The sequence below is a fragment of the Buceros rhinoceros genome, unplaced genomic scaffold (assembly GCF_000710305.1).
Source record: "Buceros rhinoceros silvestris isolate BGI_N320 unplaced genomic scaffold, ASM71030v1 scaffold91, whole genome shotgun sequence".
Lineage (NCBI taxonomy): Eukaryota > Metazoa > Chordata > Aves > Bucerotiformes > Bucerotidae > Buceros > Buceros rhinoceros.
This window is the reverse complement of record NW_010392299.1, coordinates 66401-84909: the sequence shown is the minus strand read 5'-3', so window position 1 is coordinate 84909 and position 18509 is coordinate 66401. Positions and strand designations below refer to the sequence as shown.

Here is an 18509-nt window from a genome sequence, read left to right as displayed (position 1 = left end):
CTAGAAGCTTTCAAGTATTCCGTTATCAGTAAAGCGGCCAATATGGTAGCTGGTAATGAAAATTATCAGTAGCTTGTTCAGAAAATTAAAGCTGTTATTTTTTCCTAAATATGCAACAATCCTCCAAATTCAAAACCCCAATGCTTTGTTCTGTTGGTCTCTTCAAGCATTGTTTGGCCTTCAGATTCTTCTTCCTGACAAGTCTCTGAAGAGTTGACATTTAGTTGCTGCCTGGATGGCACTTGCATCCTTTGCGTTTGGGCTTGACAATCTTTGTGGCATTGGGAAGCTGCGTGGCAGCTGGAGGTAATATTTCAGTGTGCTGGATTTGATCTGCCAATAGCTTCTGAGAGTAGACCATGAAGTGTCCTCACTGTGCTCAACAGTGTTGATTTCAACGTAGAATTTTGAGGCGGAATGAAAACCGGCTGACCTGTCGTGCTCAAAGGGCTGTGATCAGTGGCATGAAGTCCAGCTGAAGACCAGTCACTAGTGGTATCCTCAGGGGCATGCTGGGCCAGTACTGTTTAATATGGTCATTAGTGACATGGATGATGGACAGAGGGGACCCTCAGCACGTTTGCAGATACAAAACCGGGAAGAGTGTCTGATACAGCAGGTGGTTGTGCTGCCATTCAGAGGGACCTAGACAGGCTGGAGAAATGGGCCAAGGGGAGCCTAGTGACATTCAATAAAGGAAAATGCCAAGTCCTACGCATGGTATGAAGTAACCTCGCGCATCAGGACAGACTTGGGGCTGACTGGCTGGAAGGCAGAAAAGGACCTGGAAGTCCTGGTGGACAAAAATGGAACCTGAGCCAGCAGAGTGCCTCTGTGACAGAGAGCAATTCCGTCTGTATTAGGAGGAGCACTGCCAGCAAGTTGATGGAGGTTATTCGTCCTCACTGGTGCTGAGCAGTGGATACAGTCATGGGTCCTCAACTGAGTCTACTCCTGGGGTTTGTAGGACAAGGACATGCTCATACTGCAGCAGGCTTAGCAAAGGACCATGAAAATAATTACGGGCTTGGAGCATCTCTCATATGAGAGGTTGGGAGAGCTGTTTATTCTGGAGGAGTCAAGAGGAGGCTTGAGGAGATCTTATGAATGTGCATAAATACCTGATGAGGGGGTGTAAAGCATCACCATTTGCAGCAGCAGATGTTCTGGTTGGTTTTTTTCCTGTGTTTTGAATTCAAGTACTGAAAACTGACCTGGACTTTTGATCATTTTACTGGAATTGGCACATCTTTTAATTGGTCCCTTACATTTTAAAGTTTTGTTTGTGGAATCAACATGCAAATTGAAACATATGTGAAGATATTTATAGATAATTGATGACTGCCATAGCACATATAGGCTTAAAATTCATAAAGCAGGCAATACAAGAGATCGATGGTCTTCCATTAACACCATCAATGCTGGCAAATTTTGAAAGGCTGTTGACTTAGAGCAGTGCAAAAACTGGCTAGTTTGGCCTCGCGTCATCTCAGCAAGTCTCTCTGCACTCCGATGATGAACTAAGGCTAAGATAGGCTTGTGCCTTTATTGTGTAGTCTATACAGCATTTTCAGAGAATACTTGTGAACCACTTTGAACATTTCTGAAGGTGGAGAAGGTTTATATTCCATGCGTTTAGGGGGTTAAAATGTTGCAGTACACAAAGGTATACGCCATGTTCCAGGATCATTAGGAAAAAAGTGCTGAGTCTTAACGAGGTGCTGTAACATCCATTGCTCCATGTGAGGTGCTGATGAACGCTGAACTTTGAGATCTGGCTTTGAACATGCGTGTTTTGATGTCTGGTACCATGTATTGTTCAGTGTGAACTTGCAGATTAGCTTCTTAAAACCCCCCAAGCTTTTTACATCGTACTGAAAAGCGGCGCCTTTGGGTGCTTGCAATCTGTCCCCACCTTTTCCATGAACAAGATGTGGACTAATTTTTTTTTTTGTCTGTTTTTTGTTTCTTGTCTTCACCAAGTGATGTCCTATTGTTCACGATACCACAGGGGAGTGGCATTAAATCATGCTCGTGCTCTCAAGAGTATTATCAGAAGGCCTCATTCTTCAGAAAAAGGGGAAGGGAAAAAAGACTTTTGCCTTGTGTGTGTGGTGCCTTTTATTGCACTAATGTGAAATGATTCGATGTGATGGACAGCAGTTTATCAAAACAAAATCTCATTAAAATCTCTCTGCACTTTGCCCTTACGCTCCTTTGTATAATAAGATTTTGAAGCTTTCTGTGACCAGACGGTAACCTGTGGTAACCTGTGGTGTGCGTACATTTATGGGTGATGAATAAAACCATTGTTATCACCCTTAAACGTTGGCATCCATACTGTGCTAATAACATTTGGAAGTTTCTGCTTTATCAGCAGCAATGACTGGCAAATAATCAGCTGTTTTGTAATGGGAAGATTAAAACAGCAGCCAGAGACACTGGAGTTAAGCTTCATGGAAAAAGACACTGCTGCATTTATGATGATACCATTTTTGTTGTGGAAGGATGACATGATTGTTGTTTTAGCTTTTTAGACATAGAGTGCAATTAAGAATAATCAGTTTTCCCACACATTCCACAAAGCAACTGAAGCACGCGGGCTAATAATCAGGCCCTTAAATTTGGAGTGACTTCCGCTGCTGCTTGGGCAGCCCACGGGTGCAGATGCGTGGTTCATAGTGGCATGCAGCTATTGTGTGATTGCAGTCTTCTTGCAGAGATGCGAGTCACAGAGGAAGCTGCTGATAAATGGTAAACTCTCTAAGATTTGCCCATGTTACCAATTTAATTATATTTTGGAGTGCGGAGGAAGGGGATCTGAATACAGGCACATATGACGTGTGCTGTAGGCTCTGCAATCTGTGACAGGCATCCAGACTAGAAGTTCAAAAGAATGTGTAAAAAGAATTCCTAATTTGTGTTTACTGGAAGTAGTAAGTGGTCACACCAATAAAATCTATATCATGTTACATATGGACACAGATACATGCAGTGTTTAACCCGTAAGTTGTGTGAAATGTGTGTGGCTGCTTCTAGAATTCAGAGCATCAGCAAAGACAGGTCAGGCTTTGGACAGGGTGTTCAGAAAACAGATCTTGCCTGTAACTAAAGGTGGTAAGTTTATACCGACAGTTTTAGTTCGTAACTGTTCCTACTAAAACCCATTTATTTGGGGGGAGAGGGAGTGTCTTGCATGTTCTTAGAGCAGGCTCTGATACGCTTCTTTTAGACAGAAATCTGCGTGAACAGATATATCTAAAAAATGTGGATGCATTCATATACAACTGACTTTTCTGTATTCTTTTCCCCATTTTTTTCTGTGCTCTCCTCAGTGTGAGTATGCAGTACCTTTATATTATGCATGCTTCTAGACTTCTACTGTATTGGGGCCAAGTCAGTGGGACTTTTTTTGGATGCTGAGGGACTAAATGTTTGCCGAATTTCATGTTTCCTTGCTTTGAATCTTAGACCAAAGTGCGTAATGAAATTTGTGAAAAATAAAGTGCTAAACCTTATCACTGACCAATACTATTTACCAGGAAATGAAACATAGCGGGAGCAAACAGGTGGTACTCTAGCAATGATATGAAGTTACTTGCATTTCAGTGGACATAATTTTCCACACAGAATTTTAAAGCTTTGAGTATACCAGGTGGTAAAAAAAGTCTTAGTGTAGATGAAGTTGAATCTGTATGAAAGATTGCGGGTCGTAATAACGTATTCCTCTTGGTGAAGAAAATAAGCCGCAGTGGCATGAGGAGACTTACTGAAGTGTTCCCACAGCAAGGTTTATATTTATGTGTTATTTTACCAAAATTTATAATAAGAATTCACACCTTTGGATCTGGACATGATAGCTCATAAAAAAAATTGGTATCTGAGAACAGAAGAGGAGTTTTGCTCTCCGCAAGAAGCTATCACAAGGCCTCATGACCGTTAGTGCAGCAGTGCTGCAGCAGCGCTAGTGCTGGTCTCTTGCACTAGTAGTGGAAGAATTTTTCCAAATGCTCATGAAAATTGTGGTTGTAACACGTATGACTAAAACTGCAGTTACACAGCCTTCTATAAGGGAGGGCTGTGGAGGAAAAGGAATCTGTGTGCACTGTTCAATTTTAGAAGATGACCTGACACAGTGCTAAAAAATCAGGGATGATGCTAATTACAGATTTTCTGTTTTGAGGTGAAAACCTAAGTGGAGATAATTTAGACTGAAATGAAAGCTGTTATGTCCTAGCCAGTTAAACGTTCTGTTCACCATGAAATGTGCCTGTAAGGCCACTGTAATGAAGTCAAAAGAAAAAGAATAAATCCTTAAAGCTGGAAAAGAAGTTCCATTTTCTCCAGGAGCTTGGTCTTGAGACCACTGACCAAGGACATATAGCTTAATCTCCAGCTGCAGAGCTGGAAAGATGCAGCCTATCCCTTTCATCCCCATGAGGGTCCCTAACTTGGCATTGCCATTTGGCAAGGTGCTTTTTTGTTGTTTTATCTGTTTGGTCAGCAGTCTCCTCTCAGTCAGGCTAAGAGTGAAGTTGAACAGTGAGTGTTACCCTGGTAAATCCTTCTTAGTCCCTGTGAGCGTGGGACGTATCTGCAAAATTTCAGGGTGCCTCCAGACACATTTTCAGCACATAAACTATTATCCAAGATAACTTATCAAGTCTAGAAAAACTGTCGAACTCTAGAAAAATAAAAAGGGCCGCATTCATCCTTGACTTTGAGCTACTTTTATAAAACTAGAGATTGGGTATTAAAGGAAGTGTTTAAGGAAATAATTTGAACATTTTTTATAAAGTTTTTACTGAAAAGATGTGCTGTGATGTTACAGCTTAGTTACAACTTGTTACCTATCTTTGTGCTTCCAGGCTTTTAAGACCAAGGACGGCTACATCGTGGTGGGAGCTGGAAATGATCAGCAGTTTGTCACTGTGTGCAAGGTAATGGTGTAGCAGTAATGTGTAATAGTTTCCATTCTGGCTAGGAAAATAATTACTGATTGCTTCTTAACTCTCCCCCCCCTTTTTTTTTTTTTGTGAAAACAAGTTTTGAGTATAAATTCTAACTCTGGGGTTCTGGCTGGTAGTTTAGAGGTCTGATACAGGTTCCGGGCTTTGCCTCTGTGTTCAGAACAGCCCAATTCCCAAACTTGTGGGCACTAAGCGCCTTTTGAAGTTTGTACAGCTGCACAGCTAATTAGCTAGAAATTGAACATACTAACAACCTTTCTGTTCTGGAATGGCGCATGTCATGGAAGTCCCACTGGTGACCTTTTCAGGGAGAAATGTGTCACTGTTTCTCCATAAAACACGTGGTAGACACAGCTATCAACAAAGCAAGGCTAGGGCATGGGTGGTTCTTGTGCCACTCGAGTCAGCAGCCGAGTGTGTAGTCCTTTCGAGCACTGGTATGTGCTGGTCTGTACTCACAGAGGAACTTGCGGACTTAGAAGAATAATGACAAATCTCCAGGCAGGACTGCTGTGTTCAAAACTGGTATCTTCATTATTTTGAACTGAAGGGACATGACACTGGCAATTCTTGTAGCTTGGAAAGTTGTAAAATAGTACTGGATTTTTCACATCCTCTTTTCCTGTTGTTTTAATACCTGGAATTGCTTCCCCTGGACAGTGAATACATGTAAAAGAGTAGGGAAAACATTGTTCTAAATAAAGTGTAGCAACATTCCAAACAAAAGACCCTGGTAATAAGTAAGCTGGGACAAGAGAAGTTTTGCATATAGCGTTAGACAGCATCTTAAAAAATGAGAGTTCTACCTTTTTCCTGCCGTTGTGCTTTTTCTCTGGGAACTGGGATACGTAAGCTGAATTAATCACCCTCAGAAAATTAACTATTATTTTCTTCCATTTGTTCATGTCAAACATTTCCTGTTTTCACGAACATTTACAACTAATAACTGGAATATTTAGTAAGAAGACAGTGTTGTTGTGATTCTCTCAGTGCAGTTTGGGGTACATATCCCCACCTTGCTATCTGGAGGCGTCTGGTTTCACTTGCTTGAATTCTCAATAAGTAACAAGTTAACCTTTTCGAAGTTTGCTCAATGGGTTTTCTTCATACAGGTGTCCAGCCACTCCAGTGTGGTCATTATCTTAACGTGCATGAAGACTAATGCCGTAATAAGTGGCTACCTGCCACAACTCAGTTTTATCAAAAACTCATTGTCTCATGAAGGAAATCCTTCCAGAAAGTCCTGGGGCATAATTTTATCACCTGAAGTGAAGAACTATGTGCCAAACACTGTCATCCTGCCATCCTTGAGTAAGGCAGAGCTGAAGATCTGGCTCAGTAGGTTCTGACACCATGGCGTAAGCTAGAAGCACTAAAAATTCAGACCCTGCATTCACCTCACTTTAGGGTGGAGCTCAGAGACTTGCAGTGTGACTTGTTGCTACATGCTCCCTCTGTAAGTAAGGAGTGAATAATACCCCAGATGATGAGGCAACATTTCTATGGTTTGTGTTACCTTGGAATCTGTAGGACTAAAATTAAGTGAGATAAATATTGGCCCTAGTCTGCAGACTGATGTTTTTTTGTTTCATCCTTATAGAGTTGTTCTGGTATTTCTAGAATTGAAAGTAGGAGGTGCAGAACATGGAGAAATGATGATTGCTTGTATTACAAAGGGATTAGAAAAAAACAGAGAAAAAAGTTAAAATTTTAGATAATGGTTAGATTTTTCTATAAACAAGTTACCATGTTTGTTTTTAAAAAGAACAGCCTTTTTACCCTTATCGAGTTGTTGTAGGGGTGGATACGGGCCGTTATATTGCCCAGAAATGGAGTGATGTGGAAGTCAGTTGTGAAACCTGTTAGAGATACGCTCCGTGCTGAGTCAAAGGTGGCTTGGAACTTAGAGCACCGTGAAGGGCGAGATTCAATAAAGGAAGAGGTTTTTATTGCAGGAAGGGCCAGAACACCCCAGTGAACCTTTAGTAAATACAGAGATCACTAATTCAAACATTGTAATTGCTGTTAGAGAACCTTTCTGTGATGAGCTGGTGCTCAATTTGTAGGCTGAATGAAAGCCATTGCCCCCAAGACACGTACTCTAGAGATGTAACAGCTGGCTCAAGCTGTAAACAATTGCGAACATTCTGCTTCAACCGTATCTTTTCAGGCAAGCAGAAAGAAAATAATTCACTGTGATATTTTCAAAATCAATGACAAGTAACCGTAGCTCGTTGGAGGACTTGGATAATTGCGGAAGAACTTGGTAACACTGCTGGCTGTTGTGCATTTCATAGCGCCGCGTGTTACTAAAGCACATCCGCATGCGTGGCTGCTTCGAGTCTAACAGCAATACTGAGCAAGTCTGCAGTGAGCTGTCAGTATACACTGAGCTGTCGTGTATAGCAGAGTACAAACAGGTTTGCTAGTGTTCAGGACAAAGCGCAGAGAGCGTAAACTCTGAACGCACATCGCAGAGCTTGAAGGAGGCTTAGAAACGATGAGCAGCAGTTTCATTCCACGTGGTCTCAGTGAACTAAAGAAAACAACGTTGGCAGCATGATGCAGAAAGATGAACGGCACATTAACGAATAGCTTCTCAAATGTGCATTTGTTAGTCACAAAAAATTGAGAGGAACATATATAGACACACAGCTTTACGACAGATGGACGTTAAGTTAAAGCTGGAGTCAGTAACATTAATTAAAACAGTGGAGTGAGCAACTCCATATGATCATTTTTCATGTAACACATCAAATGGAACCATAGTTTTCTGATTAATTTCTTGGGTTTTTTTAAGCTCTCATAAATAAGTATTCATTACCATTTCCTTCAAACAACCTTGCATCATGTTTTCCTGTCGGGCAGTGATTCGTAACTCCAAAGCAGTGGTGTTATAAAGGGGAGATAATTTTAGGGGGTACCAATATTATTGTTAAATTTTCAGGTAGGAAACGAAGAACATTTTCTAAAGCTGAATTATGGTATTTGTGATTTTCATAAACTAGATTGTGTCAACGTGGAAGAAAGAAATATGCTGTGAATTAATTGTTGATAGCTGTTTCATGTTACCTTGCAGTTAAAAATTTGCAGAAAAGTTACGTAATATGGTCATTGTCCTAACATGGATTTCCATGCTTAGTTATGTCACTCTAGCTGACAACTACGTCAAAGGTGACTGTTTTGAATATCTCTAAATATCTGTGGAAGGAATATCTGTTTTGTTGATGGTTTTATGTCACTTGGAAGGGAAGCCATATCCTTACTCACTCCAGCAAAGCGAGGAGTCATTAAATGATAGTGGCCTTGGTCTGAACTGATCTCAGAGGAATTGATAGAATTTTAGGTTTGATGCAAATATCAGAGATTGACGCCAATCTATGTACCACTTCTGTGTCATAGTACATTGGCATATGGAATCAAGGATGCACTGAGGATCGCTAAATACATAGAAGAGAGCTCCACCTCAGAAATGCTCTAATCTAAAGATGGCCGGAGTTTGCATGAATATTAAGGAAGTATCATACGTACTGGCCCTGCTCATCATAAGGTTGTAGAATGTTTTGGGTTGGAAGGGACCTTAAAGATCACCTAATTCCAAACCCCCTGCCGTGGACAGGGACACCTTCCGCTAGACGAGGTTGCTCAAAGCCCCGTTCAACCTGGCCTTGAGCACTTCCAGAGAGGGGCTTCCACAAACGCTCTGGGCAACCTGTCCCAGTGCCTCACTGCTGTCCTTCAGCTCTTCCTAAGCATCAGCACTCAACCACAGGCAGCGACAGGGACTTCAGCTGTGAGCCAGTCCTGGTTTGTTGTAAGCCACCTTGGAAGTGGCCATGTAAACAAGCGTAGCATGTTTAGAATGATCGTAATATTCCTCCTCAGAAAAATTGATCCTGAGTGTGTATTAGTGAGCAAAAATAGATGAAGAATATGTAACAGTCTCCTGCTTTGTAAGCTTCTGTTCTGCCCTCCTCTGTAGCTGATGTTACCGGGATGTTTTTTGTTAAATTTGGAAAGTACTGTTTATTTATGTTCTATATAAATGTGTGGTGGCATAAATAGATAAATTACATAGCAAGTTTTGATTGTCCATGCAACTGCTCTGTCTCATAAATGTCTCTAGAAAATTCTAAGAGTCATTCTCCACATTTATTCCCTTTGTAGTGTAATTCACATTGTCTTTGCATGACGGTTACATTTCTAATGTTCCAGGTGGGAGTTACATATAGAAGATATATTTTTCTGGTTTTAGAGCCAATTTTCTTCATTAATTCTTTTGGAAAAAATCATTAAGAAAAACTATGACATTTCAATGGAAAACCACCTTTTTTTTTTTTTCCCTTCTGCCTTTTTGACAGAAATTACTGAAGTGGAAAGAAATATCCTTAGACATAGCTTTTCTCAGTCTAATATATGAAGTACAGTCATATTTCTTATTCTGTGACATATAATTTAGTGCAGGATAATCCCACAGATCTCTCCAACCTTACAATAATAACTTGTACACTTTTAGTGTTCTACAGGAAGAATTTCTCCTACCTAATGGTGGATGCTATCAACTAAGATTTGGAGCTTCAGTTTAATTTCTATCTTTTTCTGCACTTGTTATGTAACATGAACGAGCCAGCATTATCTTTTCTTAATCTCCTAACCTATATTAAAAAATTAACAATAAATAGGGATTTTTTGAAAGCTGTCTTAAAATGGTAATGAATTTCCTTAGTTATATAAATATCTCCGACCAAGTTCATTTCTCATTTGCCTTTATTTTTGCATAGATCCTGAATTTGCCTGAAGTTAGTAAGGATTCCAGATACAAAACTAATACACTCAGAGTCCAGAACAGAAAAGAACTTATTGACACATTGTCAGCCCGGTAAGTTAATGAAAAGGGAAGAAATTACATTTAATCTCTTAATGCAAATAGTTATTTATATGAAGAGCTCGTCATGTGAAAATTTTACTTTACTTATTTGAGATACTTTATTTTTTAATAGGTATTGAGAACACTTACTGATGTTAAATATACTGCTCTTTGCACACAGACAATAACATGGACTAGCAAGGAGCCAGACCACAGATTTAAGTTTTCAGAAACAATTTTAACTTATTTTTAACCATTAACATGAGTTTTAGTGAAACAACCAGTGCTTTTTGCTTTCCTGGATGAATGTAACTCCTGGAAATAAAGTGCTTTGAGCACTGTTTGCTTTTGCTGTGACTGGGATTTTGAAGTTTTCGCTGAGACTTGCTGTATCCAAGGGAGTTCACTCGATGCTACTCGCTCGTTCTGTACTCGCTCGTTCTGCTACTGCTGGTTCTGTATGGTGGTACTCCGTGCCCCAAATTCTCCCTGGGTCAATTATTTTGAAATCAAAAGGATATGTGCTTAGTATTCTATGTGGGAATCATCCTATTAAAATACTTAAATTAAAAATTACTGAAGAGGAAGTTCAGGACCTCTTTATTTGAGAAGAGGCAATATATATTGTCAGTGATCCAAGAAAAGTCATATTATCATTTTGACACTTGGCCTGTATGAGTCTTTGTCAATAAATGTGTAACAAATATAATTGCAGCAATTTTTAGGGTATTTATGTAGGGGCATTAAGTCTGATGCCTCCCCCTTTCATTCCATCTGAGAAGGGAGTTACAGTTGCACGCCCCTCGCCCTCCTTCAACCCTGCATCTTTTGGACGTTGAGTACCAGAATTACCTTGCATTACAGACTACAGAGAGTGATTTTGCCTCTTCCTGTTGTACTTGCACTTTTGTCTCTGTCTTACCTGTCCATTTTCAGGTGTCATGCTCCTGATGAAATACTGAAGTACCAGGTGACTTTGCATTTTCAAATAATTATGGTACAACTATTCATGATGAATGTTTGGAACTCATCTTTTTCTTACCTTCCTATACTAAATGTATTGCAGTAGCAGAGATGAACCCACTCTTTCTGTAAGTTTTAAGCCCTTGAAAGGGAGTAGTTATCTTTTGACTTGCCTTTGAGCTATTACATTCTGGACTCTTAATCTTAGTTTCAAAGTTGGTTCGTGTCGACTTATTACTTGGAGTTTGTTTCATCTAATATTTATCTGATATACTTTGGTACCTTATGCGAATGCTGTTTTGCCACCCACAGAACAATTACTTAATATTAAATTAAAATTGCTTGTGGTTAGTTTTGAATGCAGGTCTTTTTTTAATGGGCAACATCTGAATAAGAAGATGAATCTCAAGGAACAGTTGTTCTTTGAATGAATTGCCAGAATTCCAGGTTTTTTTTGTATCTGTAGCTATTAGTTCATCAGATTACCTCATTGCTGTTTCAATTACAGCTTTATGTCTTTTTGTCAGAGTTTATGTTCTGTTTTATTAGCATCATTTAGGCTGAATTTCTGTGTAATTTATATGCAAGTATGTGACTGTATATTCACTTTCGGAGTAGACATTTCCGATAGTATTCTGTTAAGTCGTATTATTGTGAATTCATCTGGCATTCAGTTTTAAAACACTGACTATAACAAACACCTTTGGCATTCTAACAGAGGTTGAATATGTTTCCATACACGTTCCATGGTAACTTTGCTTTTATTCACTAATGCGCAGTTGTTTGTAAAATTATATGTGGTTCAGTTTTGAAGTTACTTAGAGAATTAAATTAATAGTTTCTCAGTGCTGAAAAATGTCAGCCCTTGAGAAATGAAGGGAAATGACAAAATAGTGAAGCCAGAACTTCACTCAAAAGCACCTTAATTAAATCACTGGTTGTTTGATAGTATTTCAGCTTCCAGCACATGGAAAATATAAGCCTAAGGTGCAATAGTTGGAAAGAAACACCTGCAGACCCTCCCATTCACTCACTATATGTACGCTGTTATCCACCTTAGAATGAATTTGTGATGACATGTGATGGAGCAGCTTAGAACAGTTGTGATTTTCTCCACATGGGTTCTATTACAGTCGCTTTTGTTGAGGTGAGCAGCTCCTTTGTGTGGTGGAAGACGAAAAGGAACATGAAAGTCCTTTAAGGATTTAGTCAGGCCATTCATCCGTGTCTCATTTTGATGCTGTGCCAGGCAAGTTGCATACAACTTGAGGCAAAGCAGCTTTTTTCCAGTGATATTGCAATGGAAACAGTCAGCAGACTTGATTGGTGTGCCAGGCTGAGCAGTAAAAAGCAGACAAAAAAAATTGCATCTATGTATAGGAATCTGGTGATGCCTTCTCTTTTGAACAGGCTTGGAAACATAAATGGGAATTATGGTCCTATAGTGGAACCCTTCGAGAGCGTTGCTGCTTCTAAATCCAGTGAAAAGATTTGTGGATATGTGCTGTGTCTCAGCATCTCAACAGTAATGACAGTGAGAAGAAGCACATCAGAGGATGTGCTTTCCCTTTCTCCAAACCTCTTTTGCTGCCATTTTCGGTTTATACAGCCTTCCCGTTCCACTAAGTCATTGGTATTTTAAGGGTTATTTGTGTGGCAGTTGCTTGGTACTCTGCAGTTTCTTGCATGTATCACTACTGTTGCACAGGAGGTGTATGCATCTTACTGAACTGAGGTGGTACCCGAGCCTAGAATAGGCTTCCATTGACCTATCTAACCTGTCCCCTTTCCCCTATCTCTTTAAAACTATTTCCAGAGGTATGACTTACCTTTTCTTTTCCTATTTTTCTTGATTTTCAGAGTGGACTAGCTGCAATTCTTGCCTAACTTCTGAGCAATTATTAAGTGCAGGAAGAAGGATTCTTAACCTCCTCCTCTTAAGGAAAAGGATTTCCCAGGTTTTATTTAGGAATAGAACATGTTCAGAACTACTCAGAGGGTCAGGAGCTCCCTGAAGTCTTGAGTGTTTAATTCACTGAGTGTGTGGAGCTGAAATTTTTAAAAACATCTGAACTCTGAATACCAAGGAGACAGTTGATGCCTTTGATTTGCTAGGGTAAGTGTTAAGCAGTTGAGACTCTTTGGCCATACTTGTATTCTAGATGGGTGCACAAAGGACACATTGGTACAACTGGTCAATGTTAAGGAATGCTGCTTTTAAAAAAGTCTGCCTCTTGGGAATTCTTGACTTAAATGACCTCTAATTTAGATCAGTAATTCTACTCACCACCTGCAGTAACCATGCCAGATTTCAGGGCAGTTAGATAAGCGCAGGGATTGTATAGCCCTTAGAAGAAATTGCCCTTTAAACAGAAGACTTTTCAGAAAGGTGTGAAATGACCTATTCATCGCAGTCAGATGTCCTGAGCTGAGTGAGAATACAAGATGGAGATGAATATGGCTTGAGACTTAAATGTAGCTTGAAATAACAGTTCTGAGAGGTGTGAATTACTCCATTTCAGAAAGAATTTTCTTATCTTCTCCCTTTACTGACAGAAACGAAAAGTGAAGCACGTCGATCCTTTGCTCTTCATCCCAGCTTGCTATCTGCCTGCATCATCTCAACTCCCTCTGTAGGGTACACATGAAAGAGAGTGGGGGAGAGCAGGTATAGGACGATAAATTCACATGCTCACAGAGACCCTCAGATCTCAGTAAACGGGAGTGGAAGGTAGACCGCTCTGGAGTGGTATGCTGCTTCTGAGAGACCCAGCTCTCACATTGGAGCAAGAACAGAGAGTTACAGAAACCAGTACCCATCTTGAGAGGGGGAGCGTTTTTAAGTACCATCTTCTATTGGGAAAGGAGTACAATGCTGCAAGGACCACAGGGTCATAGGATATTCAGAGGGAAGAAGAATATAGGCCTATGGGGTATTCTGTATTTGTTTTGCTACTGGTGATGGTGTCCCTTTCCCATCTCTGCTCCTCTTCCTGCTGTGCTCTTTTTTCCTGTCCCCATCATCTTCCACTACTTTCTATGGCTCCCCTAACTTTTAATTTCCTCTTTCTCCTGCCGCTGCTGACATTTGCACATCTACTTTGCTTTACAAAAAAGGCAGTTTCAGTGCCTTCTGTATCTTCCTCTTTATTTAGGTTACATTTTCCCCAAATGACAACAGAGCAGAACCCGGACAAAAGCAAATTGCCTCTGAATGCCTTCCTTCCTTGGGCGGGTGCCAAAAGTCAAGTTTAAAATGACCCTGCCTGGGTGGAGGTCAGGTTCAATGGCTACCACAGAGGCCCCTGAGACTCCTGGCTCATGTGAGAACTGACAGACCACAGAGCGCTCTGGTTTTTATGTTTCCAGTGGAGACCTCTGGTTTGTGAGTTAGGTGTACCTCTGTCCAAGAGAACCAAGTTTTAATTGTTGCTCTGTTCCCCCCTGCACCTCCCTACCTCTTTTGCCTTTGCTTCCTCTGGAACAGAACAGTACCAGGCACGATGTGGATTATTTTGTCTGTGGGTATATATATACACACACACGCATGTGTATATATACATAGGTATGTCAAGAACGAAATTTGCATGGAATTTGAAATGCATTTGTGCAAAAGCTGGTACAATGACAGTTTTAAGAGAAGCTGCTTTGAGGAAGGGGGCTTGATCTGTTGACCTCCTTCTTCAAATTACTCCAGAAGTTGAACATTAATCCTACCCTTGCACCTCAGCAGTGTGGAAGCATTTTGAGACAGTGCAACTAAACGTGTACTCCAGGGTACTTCGGGAAATTAACCTGTAAGCGGAACAGAGTGTGTGGGGTTATATGAGTGCAGGGGGAAGGGGAATAGCAGACGTGCCCTCAGCCGTTAAAGTGAAGCACACATAAATTCATCATGATTAGTGCTCCTGCAGCTATAGCTAACTTATTGTAGTCTTAAAATCAGAAGTGTTAGGGCTGGAAATGATTCAGAGTGGAACTTCTATTCCTAGCACTTGTATTTTAAAGTCTTTATTCTTGACTGCATCACAGCTGCATGCTGCGTGTCTAAGTGTGAGGGGAAAAGGAATGAACAGGAAGGAAACACAGAGGAACCTGATCCTCAGTTAATGAGATCGTTGCTCAATTTCTTCCACCTAGTAACAGAAGAGGAGGGCACCTAAAGGGGAAAGCATATAGTAAAATGTTTTAATTTGCCTGATGAGGAGCACTGTTAAATTCACAGTTGCTGAGACACACCCAGTCTCTGTAAATCTCCTTCTCCATCTGCACTGTTTTTCTTGGGAAACCAAGAGCCTGGCAGACTGAGGTCACTGTTGATAACATACCAGGAATGAGCACCTGGTTGTTTACTGCTTCAGCAAGAGAGGTGTCTGAAGTTTGAAAGATAAAGGACTTCAGTGTAAGGTTTTACCCAGCCACCTACCTCACCATCAGTGCATAAATGGTTGAGCTGAGAGGGCATCAGCTACCAAACTGCCACAGTTTGCTTTAAAAAGGTTTGTTTCAAATTGTTATTAGTTGTATGTTGACTTCTAAGTATGGAACTGTGACATCTGATTTTTGGACTGGGTAAGCTAGTGTGCTTTTTCTGTGTTCTTTTCTCACCGTTTAATAAACCTGTAATAATTTTCATACATGTGTGAAGTTCAGGATCCTTCCTGAAAAGGAACTTGCTATCTTTTTTTCTGATGACGTATGTTACTAGCTACAAAGCTGCTGAAATCAAGGGAGATCTGTTCATTGCTGTTTGAATGAGCTCTTTGAAGGGACCCTTGTTAGCTCTTTACTCTCCTTGAGTAGTTAAAAGAAGAACAGTAACAAAATTGATCTAGTTTTCCATTATTCTCCACAGGCTTTTACTGATGTGTGTTTACCTAGCTGATTTTCAGTTAATTTGCACTATAGTAGTTATGGTCCTTTTGCTTACGTGAGACAAAGAAAGGAAGGCTTGGGAAAAGTAGTATATTTCTTTTATATGCATTGTCTAATGTTATCTGCTGAGGACATGCTGAGGGGACTGGGGTTGTTTAGCCTGAAGAAAAGGAGGCTGAGAGGAGACCTTATTGCTCTCTACAACTGCCTGAAAGGAGGTTGTGGCGAGGTGGGGTCAGTCTCTTCTCCCAAGTAATAAGCAATAGGACAAGAAGAAATCGCCTCAAGGAGGCTGGGGAGGTTTAAGTTGAATATTAGGAAAAATTTCTTCACCAAAAGGGTTATAAAGCATTGGAACAGGCTGCCCAGGGAAGTGGTGGATTGCCCAGGGAATGGGGAAAAAGCTGCCCAGGGAAGCTTTTAAATAGCTCCATCCCTATTTAAAAGCTATTTAAAAGACATGTAAATGTGGTGCTGAGGGACATGATTTAGTGGTGACCAGACAGTGCTTAATTATGGTTGGACTTGATCTTAAAGGTCTCTTCCAACCAGCATGACTGTGACTCTGTAAAGATGAAGGTTTATTAATAGTTCTAATGAACTGATTACAGGATTTTTAGTATGTAGAAGTTTAAATGAGTTTCAGGGTGGATTTGTGATACCTACAAATAGCTGGACTGTCTTTTATGTAGATACCGCTTACAATTTACTATATGTGATATCTTTTAATGTAGTTGAGTTATCCATCAGCAAAACATGTCAGTACAATCTGATTTCAGGGGTCTGTTGTGGTTTGCTGAGTGATTAATCAGTAATCAAGAGGATCCTATTTAGATGCTACCATAGAAATGCTTGCAGACTATTGAGTAACTTCTATAGTATTCATTTTTAAAACTCTAATAACATTTTACTGTACAGTAAGATATAATGATTCATTATTTGAAAATTTCAAATAAATTTATTTTCTATGACTTCTATTTTGTATATTGTCTGCTGTAAATGCTACTGTAAGAAACTGTACAAAATATTTTACTGAGTTGACTACCATTAAAGAGAAGCTTAGTAGTGAAGAGAGAAAATATTGTAGATACTCGGAAATAAATAGACTGTTGATAGAACAAACCAATGCAAAAACCCTAATGGAAACTGGGGTTGTGCTAGAAAACACAAGAATGCTATTGTGGACTCTAGTGAGAACAGAGGAGGTTTTTGTGATTGACTGCATGTAAAAAGCTCTTACTAATCCTAGATGTTGCTGTTCCATCCACATTTGGTAGCTGTCCAAATTACTTCTCTAAATTAATTACCATAAGCTTCTTATAGAAAAGAGCAGTATTTTGCTTCGCTAGTTCTTCTAAACTGACTTTGTGTGGGATTGGATGGTTTTATCCATTAGAGAAACGTGGATGCTCTTCCATATAGGATGTAGCAATGATTGAAGGTTTCCTAGGAAACATGGAAAATGGGATATAAGCAACAAATGCACACAAAGGGGATTCATTCATGCTTTAGAAGCCTTTATTTCATTCAAAGACAGAATATTTGCCAAAAAACCCCCAAAGTTTACAGTAATAATTAATAGGATGAGAAACTTAGTACATTTTACTAGAACGTGGGTATTTTTCTAACTCATTAAGGTCAATTCATCCAACTTGTGCAAGTCAAGCAAACGCTCTCTTTTTTGTGATTAATGATCCATTCTACCGTATTTTTTTTTTTTTACTATAATTTGTTAGAAAGCAGAAGGGGATTTAGGTGTTGCTTTTTAAGAAGCAAAACTACACTTGTTTATGTAAGGCCTTTTAATTTTTGGTCCTTTGGAGGCTATTTCTCATATTGTGCTGTATTTTTTGATTGATCTACTGAGCGTACAGTTTAAATTTAGAGTTTTTCATTTAATGGTGCCTGCTGGATTTACAAATTGAGGGAAAATATATTTAGTTGGATTTCTTCCCATGAAATAACATTTCAATTAGTTCAGCTCATGCCACACTTCCTATTCTTATAATATTTTAAAGCATGAAGTATCTTTAATGTTAAATGCTTCAGGATCTGGTGCCTCCTTTCAATATTGCAACTTCAGTATCTCCCTGAGTGCTGTGTAATTCAGTGTAGAGGAGGCTTAGACTACTGCTTAAAAGGCAAGTAAGACATCGTGGAGACTACTACCTCTTTTAGTGAAGTAAGCCTTAGTACAGGCTGTGCATTAAAGGTCCTAGCAATGGGTTTATTCTCCGTGGGGGTATGTAGTCTTTGTTTCTTCAGAGGTGTTTTCAGAAAGAGCCTGCGTTCAAGCTTCATACCACAGACTAGTGAAGTAAAAAGCAAATTGTTTTGAGCTTCTAAAATTCTGGTAATAATTGTAGAATGCTAAGCTAGAGATTTAAAACGATTTACAAATAAATCATAGATAATTTAAGTGGCATTTATGTCATTATTGCAGATGGTACATTTTAGAGGGAAAGGGGACTCATCTGGAAATTTATGAAGCTGTAGTGTGTATTACATGGTTGAGCTTTCCTGCAGTCACTTCACTGAGGTTCCATGGACAGATGAAGATTCATTTGCAAGTGTCGTACTTCAGAGTTAAGATGCTCGACAGTCTTAGATGTTTTTTACTAGATTAGAGTTTGGAACCCGGACCATTGTTTAGCCTTGTGCATGTTTCCATCAGTGATTTTTATTTATGTGTGTATATAAAAAGTTACTTTTTTCTCACTGAAAGAGAGCAGATGACACTGTAAATTTTTCAGTTGAGAAAAGGAAATTATACACTGAGTAGGTATTTATTACAGACAATATCAAAGCATGGAAAAATGTTTTAAAACAAGCGT

General features: G+C 39.7%; 1 protein-coding gene across 1 annotated transcript in view; it reads left to right on the top strand.

Moving 5' to 3' along the window:
- LOC104500701 (succinate--hydroxymethylglutarate CoA-transferase-like) overlaps window positions 1–18509 on the top strand; it is a gene marked incomplete at its 3' end in the record, with an annotated part of 160626 nt that overhangs the window by 112145 nt on the left and 29972 nt on the right. The window contains exons 9-10 of the mRNA XM_010144394.1: window positions 4869–4940; window positions 9752–9849. Of these exons, the coding sequence (XP_010142696.1) occupies window positions 4869–4940; window positions 9752–9849 (170 nt within the window). The remainder of the gene's footprint in view (window positions 1–4868; window positions 4941–9751; window positions 9850–18509) is intronic.